The 19124-nt window shown below is 40.9% G+C and overlaps 1 protein-coding gene across 7 annotated transcripts in view; it reads left to right on the top strand.

Annotated features, from left to right (window-relative positions):
* The window catches only part of KLKB1 (kallikrein B1), a 39248-nt gene extending 27439 nt beyond the window's left edge, over positions 1-11809 (top strand). For 6 of the 7 annotated variants that reach the window (XM_063638478.1, XM_055276650.2, XM_055276651.2 and 3 more), the window contains 9 exons: positions 3514-3673; positions 4461-4570; positions 4729-4891; positions 4991-5103; positions 5259-5427; positions 8013-8188; positions 9403-9498; positions 10575-10714; positions 11353-11809. In XM_063638478.1, the coding sequence (XP_063494548.1) occupies positions 3514-3673; positions 4461-4570; positions 4729-4891; positions 4991-5103; positions 5259-5427; positions 8013-8188; positions 9403-9498; positions 10575-10714; positions 11353-11544 (1319 nt within the window). In that variant the 3' untranslated portion in view covers positions 11545-11809. Of the gene's footprint in view, positions 1-3513; positions 3674-4460; positions 4571-4728; positions 4892-4990; positions 5104-5258; positions 5428-8012; positions 8189-9402; positions 9499-9752; positions 9872-10574; positions 10715-11352 lie in introns of all 7 variants that reach the window. The other variant, XR_010120631.1, reaches the window with a different exon arrangement.
* The last annotated feature ends 7315 nt before the right edge of the window (positions 11810-19124 follow it).

A 19124-nucleotide genomic window follows, 5' to 3' on the forward strand; every position in this document is an offset into this window, starting at 1 on the left:
TCAGGGAACGCCCAGTAACCACACGCCTCCTAAACCTAGAGTAGGGCTGTCTCCTGGCCTAACTGCCCAAATGAGATTCATAAGTTAGGGATGATCTGTAGTCATCACTACAGACTTGTCCTTAGTTTCACCAAGGATTTTCCTAATTTTACAAACAAAACCCCTAAGGCTCCTAGAAGGAGGGTAGAAGTGAAGGCGCTCAGGAGTCACATAGCTGATGAGCTGAACCAGAACTTGACCCTTGGGTCACACAAATTTCACAGTGCTCACTCCCCCTTTTGTTTTTTTAATGGATTTAATGGTGTTTTAAAGCCTCCTGCCTCTCAACGCATATGAATTCATTGTATTTACAGATTTCCTTCTCTTGTGGTCCATCTTCCTGCATAGATCTTGAGAGATGTCAGGGTAACCACGTTTCCTCAGTTAATTTAACAAAACCATTTGCAACTCTGACATGGAAAATTCCTACCATGTGACTTATTAATTTATCAATTCAGATGGTAAACATATTTTCCAGCCAAAAGGAGGAGAACATAAACTGGAAAAAAATTTTTTTTTTTTTTTTTTTTTTTATCACCTCTGGGGAAGAAAGTCTGATAAATGAAGCTAGTTGATAAAATTGCAATTAGGGGAAGCAACATCATGGTTTCTGTTTGCAGGCTAACCAGATGGCATAGTTGAAATAGAGAATGTCCTAGAAATCAACTGGTTGCTTGGCCAAAATATCTATAAATAGTGCCCAACATATTAGATAGGAAAAGCAAAGTAAAAACAATTTTAACAGGTTAGGACATTGGGCTGCAGTATTGCATATATTTAATGTCATGTGTGCCCGTGTGAAGAGACCACTAAACAGGCTTTGTGTGAGCAGTAAAGCTTTTTAATCACCTGGGTGCAGGCAGGTTGAGTCCGAAAAGAGAGTCAGTGAAGGGAGATGGGGTGGGGACATTTTATAGGATTTGGGTAGGTAGTGGAAAATTACAGTCAAAGAGGGTTGTTCTTTGGCGGGCAGGGGTGGAGGTCACAAGGTGCTCAGTGGGGGAACTTCTGAGCCAGGAAAAGGAATTTCACAAGGTAGTGTCATCAGTTAAGGCAGGAACCGGCCATTTTCACTTCTTTTGTGATTCTTCTGTTACTTCAGGCCATCTGGATGTCTACGTGCAGGCTTGGGCCCAGAGGCCTGACATGTAACATGGATAAATGTAAAGTTCTTAGAATCATACATACACATTGGAAAAGATGGGGCTTAATAGCACTTTATAAGAAGACTTGAAGGATGTTTGAGAATCACTATGAAACTGCTGAAAATATCAAGAAAATTTAATTCTTATGTATATAAATAATGTGTCTCTTACATGAATCCCTTCTATCAAGTTTGGTATTTTAATATAGCATATATTGTTTTTTCATAGTAGATTTAAAATTTTTGATATATAATTTAGATAACATAAAATTAACCCTTTGAAAGTGTACAACTCAGTGGCTTTTAGTATATCCACCTGATTGCACAACAATTGCCACTATCTAGTTCCAGAACCTTTTTATTACCACGAAAGAAAGGCTGTATGCATTGGCCGCGTTTCTCCATTCCCTACTCCTCCAATCCCCTGGCAACCACTAATCTACTTTCTACGTCTGTGGACTTGACTCTTCGAGACATTTTACATAAATGGAATCATGCAATGCAGCACATTTTGCATCTAGCTTTTTTCACCTGGCATGTTTTCAAGGCTCATTCGTATTCTAGCATATATCAGTACTTTGTTCCTATTTAGGACTAAATAATATTCTATTGTATGAATAAAACATATTTTGTTTATATACTTAGTTTGATGAACATTTGAGTTGTTTCTGGATTTTTTTTTTTGCCTCTTATGAATAATGCTTCTACGGACAACAGTTTTTGTGTAGGCATGCATTTTAAATTCTCTTATGTATATACTTAGGATTAAAATTGCTGGATCATAGGGTAACTCCATGTTTAACTTTTTGATGAGTTGCCAAACTGTTTTTGAGAGCAGCTGCACAATTTTACATTCTTACCAGCAACAACTGAGGGCTTCAATCTCTCTGCAACCTTAACAACACTTGTTATTGTCTTTTTTATTGTTGCCTTTCTAGGCAGTGTGAAGTGGTGTCTCACCGTGGTTTTGATATGCATTTCCCTAATGACTAATAATGTTGTATATCTTTTCATATGCTTATTTTCAATTTGAATAAATTCTTTGGGAAAATCTCTGTTTAAATCCTTTAGCCATTAAAAATAATTGGGTTATTTTGTTTTCATTGTTGAGTTGTATGAGCTCTTTATATACTCTGGATACTACACTCTCATCACATATATTATTTTCAAAAATTTTCTGTGCATCTGCAGGTCATGTTTTCACTTTACTGATGGTGTTCTTTGAAGCACAAAAGTTTCTAAACTTGATGAAATCCCGTCTGGCTTTATTCTTGCATGTGCGTTACCTAAAACGCCAAAACCTAATTCATGGTTATGAAGATTTTTGCTTATGATTTGTTCTTAGAGGTTTATAGTTTTAGCTCTTACATTTAGGCATTTGATGCATTTTGAATTAAATTTTGTATATGGTGTAAAGTAGGAATCTACCTTAATTCTTGCATGTGGATATTCAGTTATTCCATTGAAATAACTGAAACCCTTGAAACCCTTTTTGAAATCAATTGTCTAGAAATGTAAGAGTTTATTTTTGGACCATCAGTTCTATCCCATTGACCTATATGTCTATCCTAATGCCAGTTACACACAGTCTTGATTACCATAACTTTGTAGTAAGTTTTGAACCCAGACAGTCTGAGTGCTTTTATTTTGTTCTTTTTCAAGATTAATTTGGTTATTCTGGATCTTTTGCATTTCCATATGAATTTTAGGATGGTTGTCAATTTCTGCAATAAAAAGGCAGCAGGATTTTGATAGAGAGTGCATTGAATCTGCAGACCAATGAGTATCAATAGAATTATGTGTTATCAAATTTAGTAAACTACATAAATGATATGAACACAATAAAATAAAACTAAGATATAAGACCATATTAATGTAATGATAATAAAAGTGGATTGTCTCCTGTTCTAATTTTAATGGGCACAAGGCATTTTTGTTAATCACTTCTTATTAAAGAATTTTTTATAATATTCAGGAAAATGCAACAAAAAAACCCTTACATTCCTAAGGCCTCAGAGTCAGAGTAATATAAAGGAGATGTAAACACATGCGGAGTAATGCAAACATTTGGCAGTGGTGGTGACTGGAGCTGGGAGCACAGCTTTTATTTCTCTGAAATAGGAATTTGCCCCTTAGAGTAATTAGACCAATTTTGCCTTCTTCTAAATGGCAAACAGTTTGGAGATATTTTACAGGACATTTTTTCACTTAGGGTGTTTAGTACTGTGAATAATAAATAGTCACAATTTCCTTAACCATGGTGACAAAATACAAGCAAATTTAGCCTCGTGTCATTTCCTAAGGAACATCTTCTCTCTGTGAGTTCACAGGTTGCCACATGAACGTCTTCCAGCATCTTGCATTCTCAGATGTGGATGTCGCCACGGTTCTCACTCCGGATGCTTTTGTGTGTCGAACCATCTGCACCTATCACCCCAACTGCCTCTTCTTTACATTCTATACACATGCGTGGAAAATCGAGTCACAAAGGCAAGTATGCATGGGGAGCACTTGCTGCTGTACTTTCATCACTTTTATTTTATAGTCTGAGTCTTTAAAAGTTTCGTTCATTCCCCTCAAAACACTTGAACCTGCAGTGTAAGTAGGTACTTTTCTGCCAGGTGCAGACTAGTTAAGAGATTAGCAGACTTCTCTGCCTATCTTCTCTTACTTTAAAACAAATGTTACCATTGAATCAAGGAAGCAATAGCCATGAGAAGAAAGAAGGATCTGACGCCTTTGAAAGAAGATTCAAAACATGATCTTCATGTTTTGTATTAGCTTGGAGTAAAATCCACTCACTGGCAGTATAGCCCTTAAGCTTGTTGCCTCTTCTCTTTGTTTCAGAAACTAGAGCCCTGTTTATTCTGATGAAGGCTCTGGCCCACTGTCTTTATCTCAGATAACCCACCCTCTTCTACACACAGCATGGAGCTAAAAGAAGGGTGTCTAGTTATGTAATATCATCGGCAGCATAAATTCCCAGAATTTGTTCTTTGATTTTTTTGTTTGTTTGTTTTTCCAGTTAGAAGGTGGAACTTCGTCATTGTCCTCTTTTCAGGTTGTCTGTGCCTATTAGTTTTCTCCAGAGGGAGTTGTGGTTTGATTTAATCTCTGCAATTTATTAGAGTCCTGTAGTCGGATTTACTTTGAAGAGAGTTTCCCAGAAGAATAAAATTTGCTGAGTTGCTTTTTGGGTGTGAGCTGCTTTTGTATTTGCCCAGTGCCTTTAACACAAATTTCTTTCTTTCTGTCTTGCTTTTTTTAAAAAAAATAGAAATGTTTGTCTTCTTAAAACATCTGAAAGTGGCACACCAAGTTCCTCTACTCCTCAAGAAAACACCATATCTGGATATAGCCTTTTAACCTGCAAAAGAACTTTACCTGGTAATGTGATTTGATAATAATATTACATAAAATGTAACCTATTTCATGACTTTTAACAGCAACAGTGATGAAACAATCCTCAAGGTAACAGAAACTTGTGTAAATGTCATTCGTTGCTTTTCTCATTTGATATCTTTTTGCGTTTATAATTGACACAGAACCCTGCCATTCTAAAATTTACCCGGGAGTTGACTTTGGAGGAGAAGAATTGAATGTGACTTTCGTTAAAGGAGTGAATGTTTGCCAAGAGACTTGCACAAAGATGATTCGCTGTCAGTTTTTCACTTATTCTTTACTCCCAGAAGACTGTAAGGAAGAGAAGTAAAGGAAATTTTATTTTTCAAAGACAGTCGACATGACCGTTTCATATTCTCTTTCCCCTGGTGAAGGCTTACTCTTTCTACTGTTCATTTCATCTAGGTGTAAGTGTTTCTTAAGATTATCTTTGGATGGTTCTCCAACTAGGATTACGTATGGGACAGAAGGGAGCTCTGGTTACTCTTTGAGATTGTGTAACACTGGGGACAGCTCTGGTGAGTAACCTCACTTTTTCATGGAACTGTAAGGAACGTCTGTCATGTTGATAGTTTGCTTAGTCTTAAGGAATTATGTGTCTTGTTCTCCTTGGTTAGAGGGGACATTGATTCACTTCTAATTCCAACCATTAGTGTCAACACTCTCTTTTCAGTCTGCACAACAAAAACAAGTGCACGCATTGTTGGAGGAACAAACTCTTCTTGGGGAGAGTGGCCCTGGCAGGTGAGCCTGCAGGTGAAGCTGACGGCTCAGAGGCACCTGTGTGGAGGGTCACTCATAGGACACCAGTGGGTCCTCACTGCTGCCCACTGCTTTGATGGGTAAGTGTTGGATGCATCTCATCCAGAGTCTTATCTTGGCTTTTCATTTTGAAGGATCTGTGATCAGCTGCTTCACTGCCATATGACTTTATGAATAGAGACGTGTTAAAGTGGGGATGGTATTCACAACATTTAACTAGTAGGGTCCAAGCACTGACCAATCTGACCATTAGAACAGAGTGTGGTCTCTATACAAGACTGATGGCCCTGGGTGGGTATTCTCCTGCAGAAAGAGAAACGAAGACAATACCCCACTCCTCCAACCCACCACCCACCACCAATCCCACCACCAATCACACCACCAATCCCACCACCAATCCTGCCACCAATCCTGCCACCCACCACCAATCCCACCACCAATCCTACCAGTCCCACCACCAATCTCACCACCAATCCCGCCACCAACCACCAATCCCACCACCAATCCTACCACCAGTCCCACCACCAATCCCACCACCAGTCCCACCACCAATCTCACCACCAGTCCTGCCACCAATCCCACCACCCATCCTGCCACCAATCCCACCACCAATCCCGCCACCAATCCCACTACCAATCCCACCACCAATCCCGCCACCCATCCTGCCACCCATTACGCCACCAATCCCACCACCAATCCCACCACCTACCACCAATCCCGCCACCAATCCCACCACCTACCACCAATCCCGCCACCAATCCCACAGCCAATCCTTCCACCAATCCCTGATGTGTTCTTCAAAGACTTATTTGTCAGGCCCATAGAAATGTTACTTCTTGCTCTTTGATTCATAAATATACTAAGTAATAATAATTTTTTAAAGTGAGAGTTTTGTACTCTGTATATTTCAGTGTATATAATTTGATCTATTTCAATTTTATTGGTCAAATAGTAGACATGTTAGGTAAGTCTTAAAACACTGAGGCTTTGGAGTTAGACAGAACATGGCTTGAGTGACAGCTTTGCTGCTTATTAGAGGTGTGGCCCTAGGAGATTTGTAAATCCCTCTGAGCTTTATTTTATCTAAAATATGAATAATAATAGTAACGAATTTGTAACGTTATTGGGAGGATTAAGTGACACATTTAAAATGCTTAGTACTGTGTGTAGAACATGAACACGATTCCAAAAATGTAAACTATGATTTCCATATTCAATAAGAAATGTAGAAATGGACAAAGCATATAAAAAGCAAAAGAAATACTAGAAGACACTTGATTTTTCTCAAAAATAAACACAAAGTATTTTTGTTTTAGTGAAATTCATGCTTAGATGCTGTACACTAGGATTGAACATACTGCCGTCAAAATACAGCAGTCGGTGGTACACAGGGGTGGAGCAAGGCCCCTCCACCTTGTCATCGTGTGAAAGGGCTCCGCCATACATGAGGTTTTAAGGTGGTTGTAAGTGGCATTTTAAATCTGTCAGACATTACAAAACCTCTTGCATGTGGTTTTAAGGTGGTTGGCCTGGAAGAAAAGGCCCAAGATGGGAAATAGTAGGTGTCTTTTTTACTAAATGCCCTCCAATTTGGGACCAAGAATTTTCATTCTTGAAGGCTCAGTGTTGTGAGTTTATAAGAGATAATAGACATAAAAGTGCAATGATTTCATTGAAAAAAAAAAGCCCCTTTGCACCTGATATCTCCAACATTTTTTCTAGAACTTTGTGCACACATGCCTTGCACTACTTGGTGATGATAAAGGTTTCCAGATCTTTGCACAGAATAAGGCTTTGCTTTAAATCATAATTTGGGGTGCACTTAGTATACATTCATCTTTTAAAGAATTTATTTAAATTTTCATACTTTCCAAAATACAGATATACTTTATTTATATATTTATTTTAATTAATTATTATTTTTTGAGATGGAGTCTCTGTCACACAGGCTGGAGTGCAGTGGCACAATCTCGGTTTACTGCAGCCTCTGCCTCCCGGGTTCAAGCAATTCTCCTGCCTCAGCCTCCTGAGTAGCTGGGATTACAGGTGCCCACCACCACACCTGGCTAATTTTTGTAATTTTAGTAGAGACGGGGTTTCAGCATGTTGGTCAGGCTGGTCTCGAACTCCTGGCCTCAAGTGATCCACCCACCTCGGCCTCCCAAAGTGCTGCGATTACAGGTGTGAGCCACTGTGCCCAGCTGCATAGAGATATTTTAAACAACACTAAAGTCCTCCTACTCTGCCTAATTAGAAGAGCATTAGAAGATCAGCCTGACTTCTTGATCGTTCTGAATTTAGTGGAGCAATGAGGTTCAGCTTGGTGAATGAGCTTAATTTTTCCATGATAAATTGCTCGTCTCTTCCCACTACAGTGTCTCTCAGAAATGGGACAGCAGCATCCTTTTTGTTTTCACTTGCAGTAAGCATGATGCAATTACATAAATGTACTACACTTTTCAATTTGCTAAATAGAATCTTCAGAGATTCACTACTGCTGCTATTGGTGATGAAAAATTACCAGAAGGAGGAATTAGGTGGGAGAAAATGTGTCCTATGTAGTATTTCCTTCCCAGTTCTCTTTGAAAGAGAGTGATAGGAAAAAGGAACGATATTGAAGGAAGGCCTGCCCAGTTTCAAACAGGTATTTATTTTTCTCTCCTAGGCTTCCCCTACAGGATGTTTGGCGCATTTATAGTGGCATTTTAAATCTGTCAGACATTACGAAAGAAACACCTTTCTCACAAATAAAAGAGATTATTATTCACGAAAACTATAAAGTCTCAGAAGGGAATCATGATATCGCCTTGATAAAACTCCAGGCTCCTTTGAATTATACTGGTATGTAGCATATGTAAGAAGGTGGATAGCAGAATTGTACTGGTTGATATTTTCATATCAATTTGAACAAGAGGGCACATCTAGAGAGACTATCGTTCTTTTCTGACTGGTGGAGTTGAGGGAAAGGTGAAGGTTGCATGGGAAGTGAAGTGAAATCTCTTCTACTTAAAGCGCAAGAAATGTGAACTAATTCTTTCAGGGAGGAATACAACTGCATGCAGGTGATGGAAATAATGGGTGTAGGAAATGTCTGTGCCGTCTGAGAGGCACTGGGCTTGCTTGACAAGAGTAGCAGAACTGTCATTGCTTTGGGCTTAGGGATATTAGAATGTGTGAGGGCAAGTGGGATCAGATATCTCCTTCCAGGTGTAATTTGGGTAGGAAAGAGACTGATGCAGAAAGAAGCCCTGGAAAAGCCAGAGCATCGTGATCAGAGGTGTTGCCTTTGGAGGTTCATTGCTGCTGCCAGGAGCTGAATACCCACTGTATCCAGTAACATTAATGGTCAGGCATGGTGGCTCACACCTAGAATCCCAACACTTTGGGATGCCCAGGTGGGAGGATTGCTTGAGGCCAGGAGTTTGAGACCAGCCTGGGCAACACAGTGAGAACCTGTCTCTACATAAAATTAGAAAAAAAACAACTGGGTGTGGTGGTGTGCACCTGTAGTCCCAGCTAGTCAGGAGGCTGAGACAAGAGGATCACTTGAGCCCAGGAGGCCAAGGCTGTAGTGAGCCAAAGATCGTGCCACTTCATACAAACAATTATGTAACCTCAGGCAAATTGCTTTACCTCTTTACACCTCTAATTTCCTCATCTGTAACATGAGGATGATAATTTCTTCCTGGATTTGTTGTCATAATCAACATATTAAAGTACTTCATGTCTGGAACAGTGAAGACACCCTGCTATGACTATTAAGGACAGTATACATGGAATAAGACGCAGGAACTTCTAAATGCTTTTGACCGTAGATTTAGGTTCTGAGTTTTAAGAATTTAACTCAGGAAATTGTAACACCAAAAATGTCACGTGAAAAATGGTGGTGGCAAATTTTCTTGAATCATTAGCCTTAGAAGTTGGGCAGAAAGCAAAAAAGTTATTCTTGATGCTACTCTGTAGAAAGAGAAGACAGAAAAAGAAAAAGATGTATTTTTAAAGTCTATATCCGTAACTTTATTTGACCAAACTCTAATTTAAAAATTATGTTTCAGAATTCCAAAAACCAATATGCCTACCTTCCAAAGGTGACACAGACACAATTTATACCAACTGTTGGGTAACCGGATGGGGCTTCTCGAAGGAAAAAGGTAAGCATGACGCTTTAAATATTGCTCTAGAGCAAGTCTTACATGTTGAAATACATGGAGTGGGTCGTTTTAATCGGCTTCTGTCTGAAATTATATCTAAACTCTTTATCTTTCCTATCTATTTATTCCCAAATATTTATTCAGTTATTCTTAAAAAAAGTATTTTTGCTTTGGCTTGAAAGAAAATTTTTAGGGAGACTTTTAAGCATCTTACTTCATTATAAAGATCATTTGCTTGACTTTGCATGAAGCAGATTGGGCCCATCTAGGGCTGACAAGCCCGTGCAAGACCATCCGGTCCTCAGTGTTAGCAGCGTTCCCGTCTCCCAAAACCGTGTTCTCCCTGGATGCTGATGGCCGGGAGCACAGGCAGGTGTGTCGTCTCACTATGGAGAATCATATTTGTGTCATTCTTTACAGAAGAAGGTAGCTTGCCAAACTCTCTCCATCTTTCCCGATTCAGTCCTTTGTGCAAGTAATTCACATTTTTAGATTTTTTACTGGTAATCTGAGACACGAAGAAATCTAAAGTAATCTTCACTAAGCCATGAAAGCTCCCAACACCGTTCTCCATGAGAGATGCTCGCCTGCATTTATTCAAAAGCAAAAGACCCCTCTGTTGCCAGAGCTCTGAGGGCTTTTCAGAAACAATATAGTTTTAAATTATAATTTTGAATATATAAAACAAAAAAATGAAAAGTGAGAACTTCCAGGCTTTGGATTGTTAGGTGATAAATATAAAATGGGATTTCTGGGGGACTGCCACTGAGATGAGGGGATGGCAGAAAACATGGAAGCAAGGTCTCTGGTCAGCCCAGGGTGCTGGGCTTGTCCCCACACCACATAGGCAATAAGAGGACAGTACAGGGTGCTGTCTCTCTCCCTCTCTCTCTCTCTTCCTCTCTCTCCCTCTCTGTGTGTGTGTGTGTAACACTATCTTCCCAATTTTTACTATTTGTATTCAAAGATAAGGTCCTTATGAAAAATACACTGCTCTGATTCACTTTAAAACTCATTTCCATATTTACTATTTATTGTGTTTCCTCCTTCTGAAGTTATATATTGGTTACTCACAGGTGAAATCCAAAATATTCTACAAAAGGTGAACATTCCTTTGGTAACAAATGAAGAATGCCAGAAAAGATATCAAGATTATAAAATAACCCAACGGATGGTCTGTGCTGGCTATAAAGAAGGGGGAAAAGATGCTTGTAAGGTAATGCATGAGATTATGAAGAACACAATAGGCTGCTTGAGGAAATTCATTTCAAAATATATTTTCCAACAGTATACTTTATCATAGTTTTTTAAAAAATTCAGAGACAAATGATCTGATAAATTTATAAGCAACTTTTAACAAATTGAATATATATAATACATATTTACATATTTATGATATATGTCACAATCTATGCATGCACTAACTTAAGAGGGGCAAATGTACATACAATAATATAAAAACAAACATTAGACTTCTTTGTCATTGGGATGATGATATCAAGATTTCTTTGTTAGATTTATTTCAGATGGAAAAGGGGATATGAAAAATGCAGGCACATAAGATACTTGGAGAACTTTAAGACAGAGTGTGTGTGTGTGTGTGTGTCTGGCAAGCAAGGTCTTGCACACACACACACACACAGCACTTTGGGAGGCCAGTGCAGGTGGATCACTTGAGCCTCGGAATTTGAGGCCAGTCTGAGCAATGTGATGAAACCCATCTCTACAAAAAAATACAAAAGTATGTGTGTGTGTGCGTTGCTGTGTAGTGGACTACAGAATTTTAGAGGCAGTCACTTATTCAAATCCCATTGTCGTAACTTTCTACTATTTTATTTTTCCACTGTGACTCAGGGAGATTCAGGTGGTCCCTTAGTCTGCAAACACAATGGAATGTGGCGTTTGGTGGGCATCACCAGCTGGGGCGAAGGCTGTGCCCGCAGGGAGCAACCTGGTGTCTACACCAAAGTCGCTGAGTACATGGACTGGATCTTAGAGAAAACGCAGAGCAGTGATGGAGAAGCTCGGATGCAGTCACCAGCATGAGAAGGAGTCCAGAGACTAGGCAATTCTTACAACCCGAGTTCAAGTCAAATTCTGAGCCTGGGGGTTCTTATGTGCAAAGCATGGAGAGTGGCATCTTCTTTGCATCCTGTCACAAGGACAGAAGACACAGTGCACTCAGAGCTGCTGAGGACAATGTCTGGCTGAAGCCCGCTTTCAGCATATGCCATAACCGGGAGCTGACAATGCGAGATCGCAACTGAGATCTCCATGATTGTGTGTTGTGAAATAAAATGGTAAAAGATCACGATTAGCAAATGTTTTCTTCTGGTTGTGAAACAGAACTGAAAGTAAGTAGTCGAGGTTCCAGCACAGTTCCTGGGATCCCTCTAATTGCACTGCTTCGTCTGGAACTCAGTATATCTCAAAGATGTAATTTCCTCTCTGTGCTGCACCTGGTTGGCCACTGAAACCCACTATTGCCTGCTTCACGTGTGGCAAAGAGCTAGTGGGCTTGGGTTTTGTTTTGCCGAGAGGAAGGGAGAACACCCACTTTTATAAGAAAGAGATGAGTTACCTGAACCCATCGGGCACCTTTGCCTCTTGGCCTCCTAACTTTGCTACCAGGGCATAGCTAGGAAGGTCCAGGCTGCGCATGCCGAGGAGTCGAGGGGCTGCAGCATTGCACAGCCTTCATGGCAGGCAAGGAATCTGCTTTACAAGGGGCATTAGCCCTGGAGGCTCAGTGGATATGGGCTATTGCAGTAGTAATTCAAGGAGCATTTTTAGGCCTGGCATGGTAGCTCACGCCTGTAATTCCAACAGTTTAGGAGCTCGAGGCAGGTGGATCACTTGAGCCTAGGAGTTCGAGACCAGCCTGGCCAATGTGACGAAACCCATCTCTACAAAAATTAGCTGGGCGTGGTGGTGCGCACCTGTAATCCCAGCTCCCCCAGAAGCTGAAGCAGGAGGACCACTTGAGCTCAGGGATGTCATGGCTGCAGTGAGCCGAGATGGCACCGCTGCATTCCAGCCTGGGCGACAGAGTGAGACTGTCTCAAAAAAAGGAAGCATTGTTTGTTAGGTATAAATAATAATAATAATTATTATTATTATTGAGATGGAGTCTTACTCTGTTGCCCAGGCTGGAGTGCAGTGGTGCAATCTCAGCTCACTGCAACCTCCACCTCCCGGGTTCACGCCATTCTCCTGCCTCAGCCTCCAGAGTAGCTGGGACTACAGGCGCCCGCCACCATGCTCGGCTAATTTTTTTGTATTTTTGTATATTTGTATTTTTAATAGAGACGGGGTTTCACCGTGTTAGCCAGAATGGTCTCAATCTCCTGACTTCATGATCCACCCGCCTCGGCCTCCCAAAGTGCTGGGATTACAGGCTTGAGCCACCACACCCAGCCCTGCTAGGTATAAATTATTTCATAAAATTCAGACTTGTAAATTTATGGTAGCCTTTGGAATGGATGATAGAAGTCCTATGCCACACAAATTCCTCATATGCTGAGGCTCACCATAACTGATACCAGCTCACTTGATTCAGTTCAGTTAAACTGAACAACATTTACACAGAATTGGTGATTTACAAAATCTTATGTAAGTAGAAAAATAGAAAAAAAGAGGTTTTCTGAAAGAGTTTGGGTTTTTCTTTCAATTCTCAAGAACAGAAGTCCCCAACCTTTTTGGCACCAGGGACCAGTTTTGTGGAAGACAGTTTTTCCACAGACCAGCGTGGTGGTGAGGGATGATTCTGGAGTGATTCAAGTGCATGACATTTATTGTGCACTTTATTTCTATTATTACTACATTGTAATATATAATGAAATAATTATGCAACTCACCATAATGTAGAATCAGTGGGAGCTCTGAGCTTGTTTTCCTGCAACTAGACAGTCCCATCTGAGGGTGATGGGAGACAGTGACAGATCATCAGGCATTAGACTCTCATAAGGAACCTAGATCCCTCACATGTACAGTTCACAATAGGATTCGAGCTCCTATGAGAATTTCATGCTGCTGCAGATCTGGCAGGAGGCGGAGCTCAGGCGGTTATTATGCTTGCTGGCCTGCCACTCACCTCCTGCTGTGCGGCCTAGTTCCTAACAGGCCATGGACCGGGTACTGATCTGTGCCCTGGGGGTTGGGAACTCCTGCTCAAAGACACACTGGGTGGTAGGAGGGGCTAAAGGTGGAGAGGCTGAAGGAAAACATGAGGTCTGGGCTATCCGCAAAAGAGACAGTAGGAAACTGAAGAGTTAAAAATTTACTTCAGAATTGAATGGCTTTTGTAAAATCTGGCTAGATTCCATGAAATGATTTTAAAAACGCACTATTTAAACTTTTGCCTTTGCATGCGATGAAGACATTAGTCTTTGTTCATGTGGATGTTTTTTATGTTTAAAAGGGAAAAAATGGTTTGCAATGAAACTCTTTTATCTCAGTCTTTGAGTATTGATCACAGGGTGTTGGAACAGGACTTTGGAATGCTTGCAGGGTAAACCTTTGGCCTCTGTTAGTCAGGGAATGACCTAGTTTGGCAAAACAGAGGAGAGTTTTGAAATATGGAACTTTCCCGAGGCATAAATTGTCATTTTAAAGTTGTCAATCAAAGCCCAGTAGGACTGGGATGGTGTCGTGGTGACTCACTGTGTGCTCATACACAGGGGTAACCGAGGAGCCCTTCACACAGTTATAGCCTCGTGGGACTAAAAAGTGTGAAATGGACTAAGAAAATGAGAGGCTGGGATGACTTCACTCCCACGAGGAAGAGTGAAGGGAGGAGGCGTGGGTCACTGGCAGTTCTACTTCACAAAGGCTGGTGGCAGTGCCAATCCTGCAAGCTGGCCTTGCCCTCCTGCAGTGGCAGTGTACACGTGGCATGCAAGCACATGCACAAGCCATCTGGCTCCAAGGTCAGCCAAGGGCACCAACATCTGTCTCAGTCCCTGCCAAGGCATGGGAACCTCCTCATGTAAACTTGGAACTTTTCAATTATTGTTTTTGTCTGTCTGCTTTACTTGACTGTGAGTGGCTTTTAGGAAGGCTCTCTCATTCATATTGCATATCATGGGCATTCAGTAGTAAATGGCTAATGATGATACACCTTTATTACAAAAATAAGGCAGTGGAGACTTGAAGAGGTAAAATGATTAGCTCAAGGTCACTGGCAAGACAGAGCTGGAACAAAGCTCAGCATTCCTATCCCAGACAATGTCCTCTCACTGATATCCTGTTGCCTCTCACTAGGAGCAGGATGAAAGATGACAGAGCATTTATAACTGCCATTTGTTATTTTCATTATCATCTGACACTGGTCTTTCTCCACCAGGAGCGATTTTGCCCTCCCTTCACCTCAGGAAACATTCGGCAATGTCTAGAGACATTTTTGGTTGTCCTAATGGGAGAGGGTGTGCAACTGGCTGTAGTGGGTAGAGGCCAGGGATGCTGCTAAACATCCTGCGATGTGTGGGACAGCCCCTCGCAAGAGAGAGTTATCCTGCCCCAGTATCTATAATGCCAGGGTTGAGAAAGCCTGATCTCATGTCAGCATTAAAACCTCATAATGAAAAGAGGACATTTCAGGAACAGCAAGAAAGGGGTTGTAGGACATGGCAGGCTGTGCCCTTTCTCTTCCTTTATTTTTTACTTTTTGATACATTCTATTTGTACATACTTATGGGGTGCATGTGAAATTGTGTTATGTGCATAGAATGTGTAATGATCAAGTCAGCGTGTTGGGATACCCATCACCCGACCATTTCTATTTGTTGAGTACATGTCAAGCCCTTTTCTAGCTATTTAGAAAACTATAATACCTTGTTGTTAACTGTAGTCACCCTACTCTTCTATCAAACATTAGAACGTATTCCTTCTATCTAACTCTATGGTTGTACCCATTCACCAACCTCTCTTCGTCCCCACCCCCCCACCCACACACCCTTCCCAGCCTCTGGTACTCACCGTATACTCTCTACGGCCATGAAATCATCTTTCGTGGGATCATGCGATGTTTGTCTTTCTGTGCTTGGCTTATTTGACTTAACATAATGATCTCCAGTTCCATCCACATTGCTGCGAATGGAATGATTTCCTTCTTTTTTATTGTGTCCGTTTTCAAGGCAAGTTTTGATAGATGAGAGAAGGAGCTCTGAGAGTTGATTACGGCCACACCTGAGAAGGGGTCTCAGTCAACTGATGCCACTGTGGTCTTTCCTGTCCCAAGCAGAAGGACTTAGGTCACAATGTGTCCAAATGTCCTATACATCTCCCACCTATGATCCATTGAAAAGAAAATAAACCTCGGGACCCCCCAAATCACTAAGCCACATGGAAGAGTCAAGCTGGGAACTGCATTGGGCAAACCTTCCTCTCATTCTATTCCTAAATAAGGTAGCTTTCTTAAGCTATAAAAAACCTTTTTTAAGCTTTAAAAAGGTTTTAAAAAGCTACATTCCTCCCAATTTGCCCATGAGGAAATTCCTTGTGGAGAAAGGACAGGCAGAAGTCAGAATCACCCCTCTGCCGACATGACACAAGTGCGTATCTGATTGCCTCATTTGTCATATTGTTTCACTGGGCCACACTAAGGCATGAGTGACTATTCTTGTAAATTGCGTATTTGGTGAAAGGCGAATCAGAAACTCAAAAAAATGCATCTGTTTGTCTCTTATCTACCTATGACCTGGAAGCCCCCTTCCCTTCTTCGAGTTGTCCCACCTTTTAGGACCAAACCAATGTACATCTTGCATAGATTGATTGATGTCTCATATCTCCCTAAAATGTACAAAATCAGCCTGGGCCCTGACCACCTTGGACACATGTCATCAGGACCTCATGAGGCTGTGTCATAGGCACATCCTTATCCTTGGCAAAATAAACTTTCTACATTGATCGAGACCTGTCTCAGATACTTTTTGATTTATAATCTTAACTTCTGACTTGCACTTGGGTCTCTGCAGACTAACTTCTAGATTCTTCCTAAGACTTTGTCTAGTTATTCCTGATTTTCATCAGTCTTCAAATATTCAAAAACATTTCATTTCACTGAAAAAAAATTAAGATAAAAGTAGTTGATATCAGAATTTTAAACTGCAATGCATTAGTTGAAAATAATTTTTTAAGAATATCTATGGTCAGTTTAAAAGAAAGGTCTATTTAATCTCAAAGAGTTTCTATGTAGTCAAGACTTTTATTCTAGGCTGGGCACGGTGGCTCATGCCTGTAATTCCAGCACTTGGGAGGCCAAGGCAGGTGGATCGCTTGTGCCCAGGTGTTCCAGACCAGCTTAGGCAACACAGCAAAACCTTGTCTCTACAAAAAATACAAAAATTAGCCATGTGGGGTGACGTGCGGCTGTATTCCTAGCTACTCAGGAGGCTGAGGTGGGAGGATCACCTGGTGGCTGCGTTGAGTCGAGATCACACCACTGCACTCCCGTCTGGGTGACAGGAGTGAGACCTTGTCTAAAAAAAATTATGCTACTTTTATTTGAATAGATAAAATTTTTTTGAATCCTGATACTATTTCAAAGACCTTAAAGATTTCACTAACTAGCTAAATCAAACTTAGGAAAATATTATTTGGTTTTCCAGTGAAGCATTTCTCTTATTTAGAGCCTGTTTCTCTCAACAGGGTTGAAGAGTTATCCTTATCTTCTTTTCACTGGGGCTTAAGAAGAGAGATGAGGTTCCATGAAGTAAACAATACAAGGATATAAGGACCTCATATAACCTCACATATCCGTTTTCCACGAAAGCCATTCTTGGCACGAATTTGCCATTCTATGTTTGAGCCTCGTAAAAGGCAATGCATCATAAATATGCACTTTTTGGGTAGCTGGAATGTACTCAACTTTAAATGAGAAACTCAAGAAAACAGCTAGGAACTCTTTATGCCAGGATAGGTCAAATGCACTGGAAATAGGTCAAATAAAAATATCTGAGTAAATGCCTTCCAGAAAGAACATCACCCGAGTTCTTTGACACTTTACAAAAAGACCTGTTCTCAGTTCACATTCCCTTAATTCCCTGTCATTTCTCCCCTGGTCTTCCAAATATGTTTTTTAAATTATGATTCCATGTATAAACACAAGATCATATTTTGCTTTTCTATGAAAAATTGAGAGCCTTCTCTGAATCATAAAAGTATCTTTCTCCAAAATGTATTCAAATCAGGCATATTGAAAACTGTTTTGTGTTCGTGTTGTGAGGTTTTTTAGGGGACGGCACAGAAACCCTCAGCACTAGTTAGTGCCTTATGTTCTAAAGGAGGAAACTGAAGCCAAGGACCTGCAGGGGGCTGGTAACAGTGCACGGGCTGGTTCCGCTCAAGTCACATGACTCGGCAGCCAGTGAGTAGGTCTGGGTAGCAGTAGGCACGGATGAACACGCCCTCCATAGGCTTTCAGACCTTCTTCAAGGCCAAAGGGAAGGCCTTCATGGAGATATAATTATGTGAAACACCCCAGAATTTTTTCACAAACTTTCCTGCCTATAAACGACAGGTCCTACCACTGGAAGGCTCCCTCCAGGGCAAAACCACCCTTTCCTTCAGGGATGTGACCTGCTGTGCTTTCGTTGACTGTCATGCAGCCGCTAGACATGTCACTTCCTAGCTCTCCATTCGGGTCTGTGTCAGGATCTAAAGAAAGCTAAAAGCAGCCGGGCGTGGTGGCTCATGCGTGTAATCCCAGCATTTTGGGAGGCTGAGGCTGGCGGATCATTGGAGATCAGGAGTTTGAGACCAGTCTGACCAACATGGTAAAACCCTGTCTCTACTAAAAATACAAAAAAAAAGAAAAAAAAATTAGCTGGGCGTGGTGGCGCAGGCCTGCAGTCCCAGCTACTCGGGAGGCTTAGGCAGGAGAATCACTTGAACCCAGGAGGCGGAGGTTGCAGTGAGCCGAGATCGCGTCATTGCACTCCAGCCGGGGCAACAAGAGACTCCGTCTCAAGAGAAAGAAAGAAAGAAAGATAGGAAGGAAGGAAAGAAGGGAAAGAGAGAAAGAAAGAGAGAAAAGAAAGAAAAGAAAGAAAGAAGAAAGAAAGAAAGAAAGAAAGAAAGAAAGAAAGAAAGAAAGAAAGAAAGAAAGAAAAGAAAGAAAGAGAAAGAAAGAAAAGAAAGCCAGCAAGCTAAAATAGCTTACTTTTCTGTTTTAAAAATAGACTTTTATTGTTCACAAGTAAGAATTAAAAAAAAAGCTTGGCCTTAGGAGGAATCCTATCTGCATAGGCCTCTGAGAGGCAGCGTTACCCGAAGGGAAACTGACTGCACCAGAGCCAGGCACTTAGAGATTCAAGGTAAGCTAGAATTAATGGTTAACAGCTGACAGGTGAAAGTGTGGTTAAATGCAGCTCTGGCTAGCAGGCACATTGCGTGACTGCTAAGGCACACAGGCAAAATCAAGCTCTACAGCTATCTCTGTGTATGTCACTTGTTCGAATACGAAATAAAATTAAAAAAATAAATTCAATGTATTGAGAAAGCAAGCAATTCTCTCAAGGTATATTTCTGACATACTAAGATTTTAACAGACTTTCACAAATATGCTGTACTGAGAGACGATGTTACATAACATTGAGAACTAGCACAAGTAAATATTAAAGTTAAGT

Source organism: Symphalangus syndactylus, chromosome 4 (assembly GCF_028878055.3).
Source record: "Symphalangus syndactylus isolate Jambi chromosome 4, NHGRI_mSymSyn1-v2.1_pri, whole genome shotgun sequence".
Lineage (NCBI taxonomy): Eukaryota > Metazoa > Chordata > Mammalia > Primates > Hylobatidae > Symphalangus > Symphalangus syndactylus.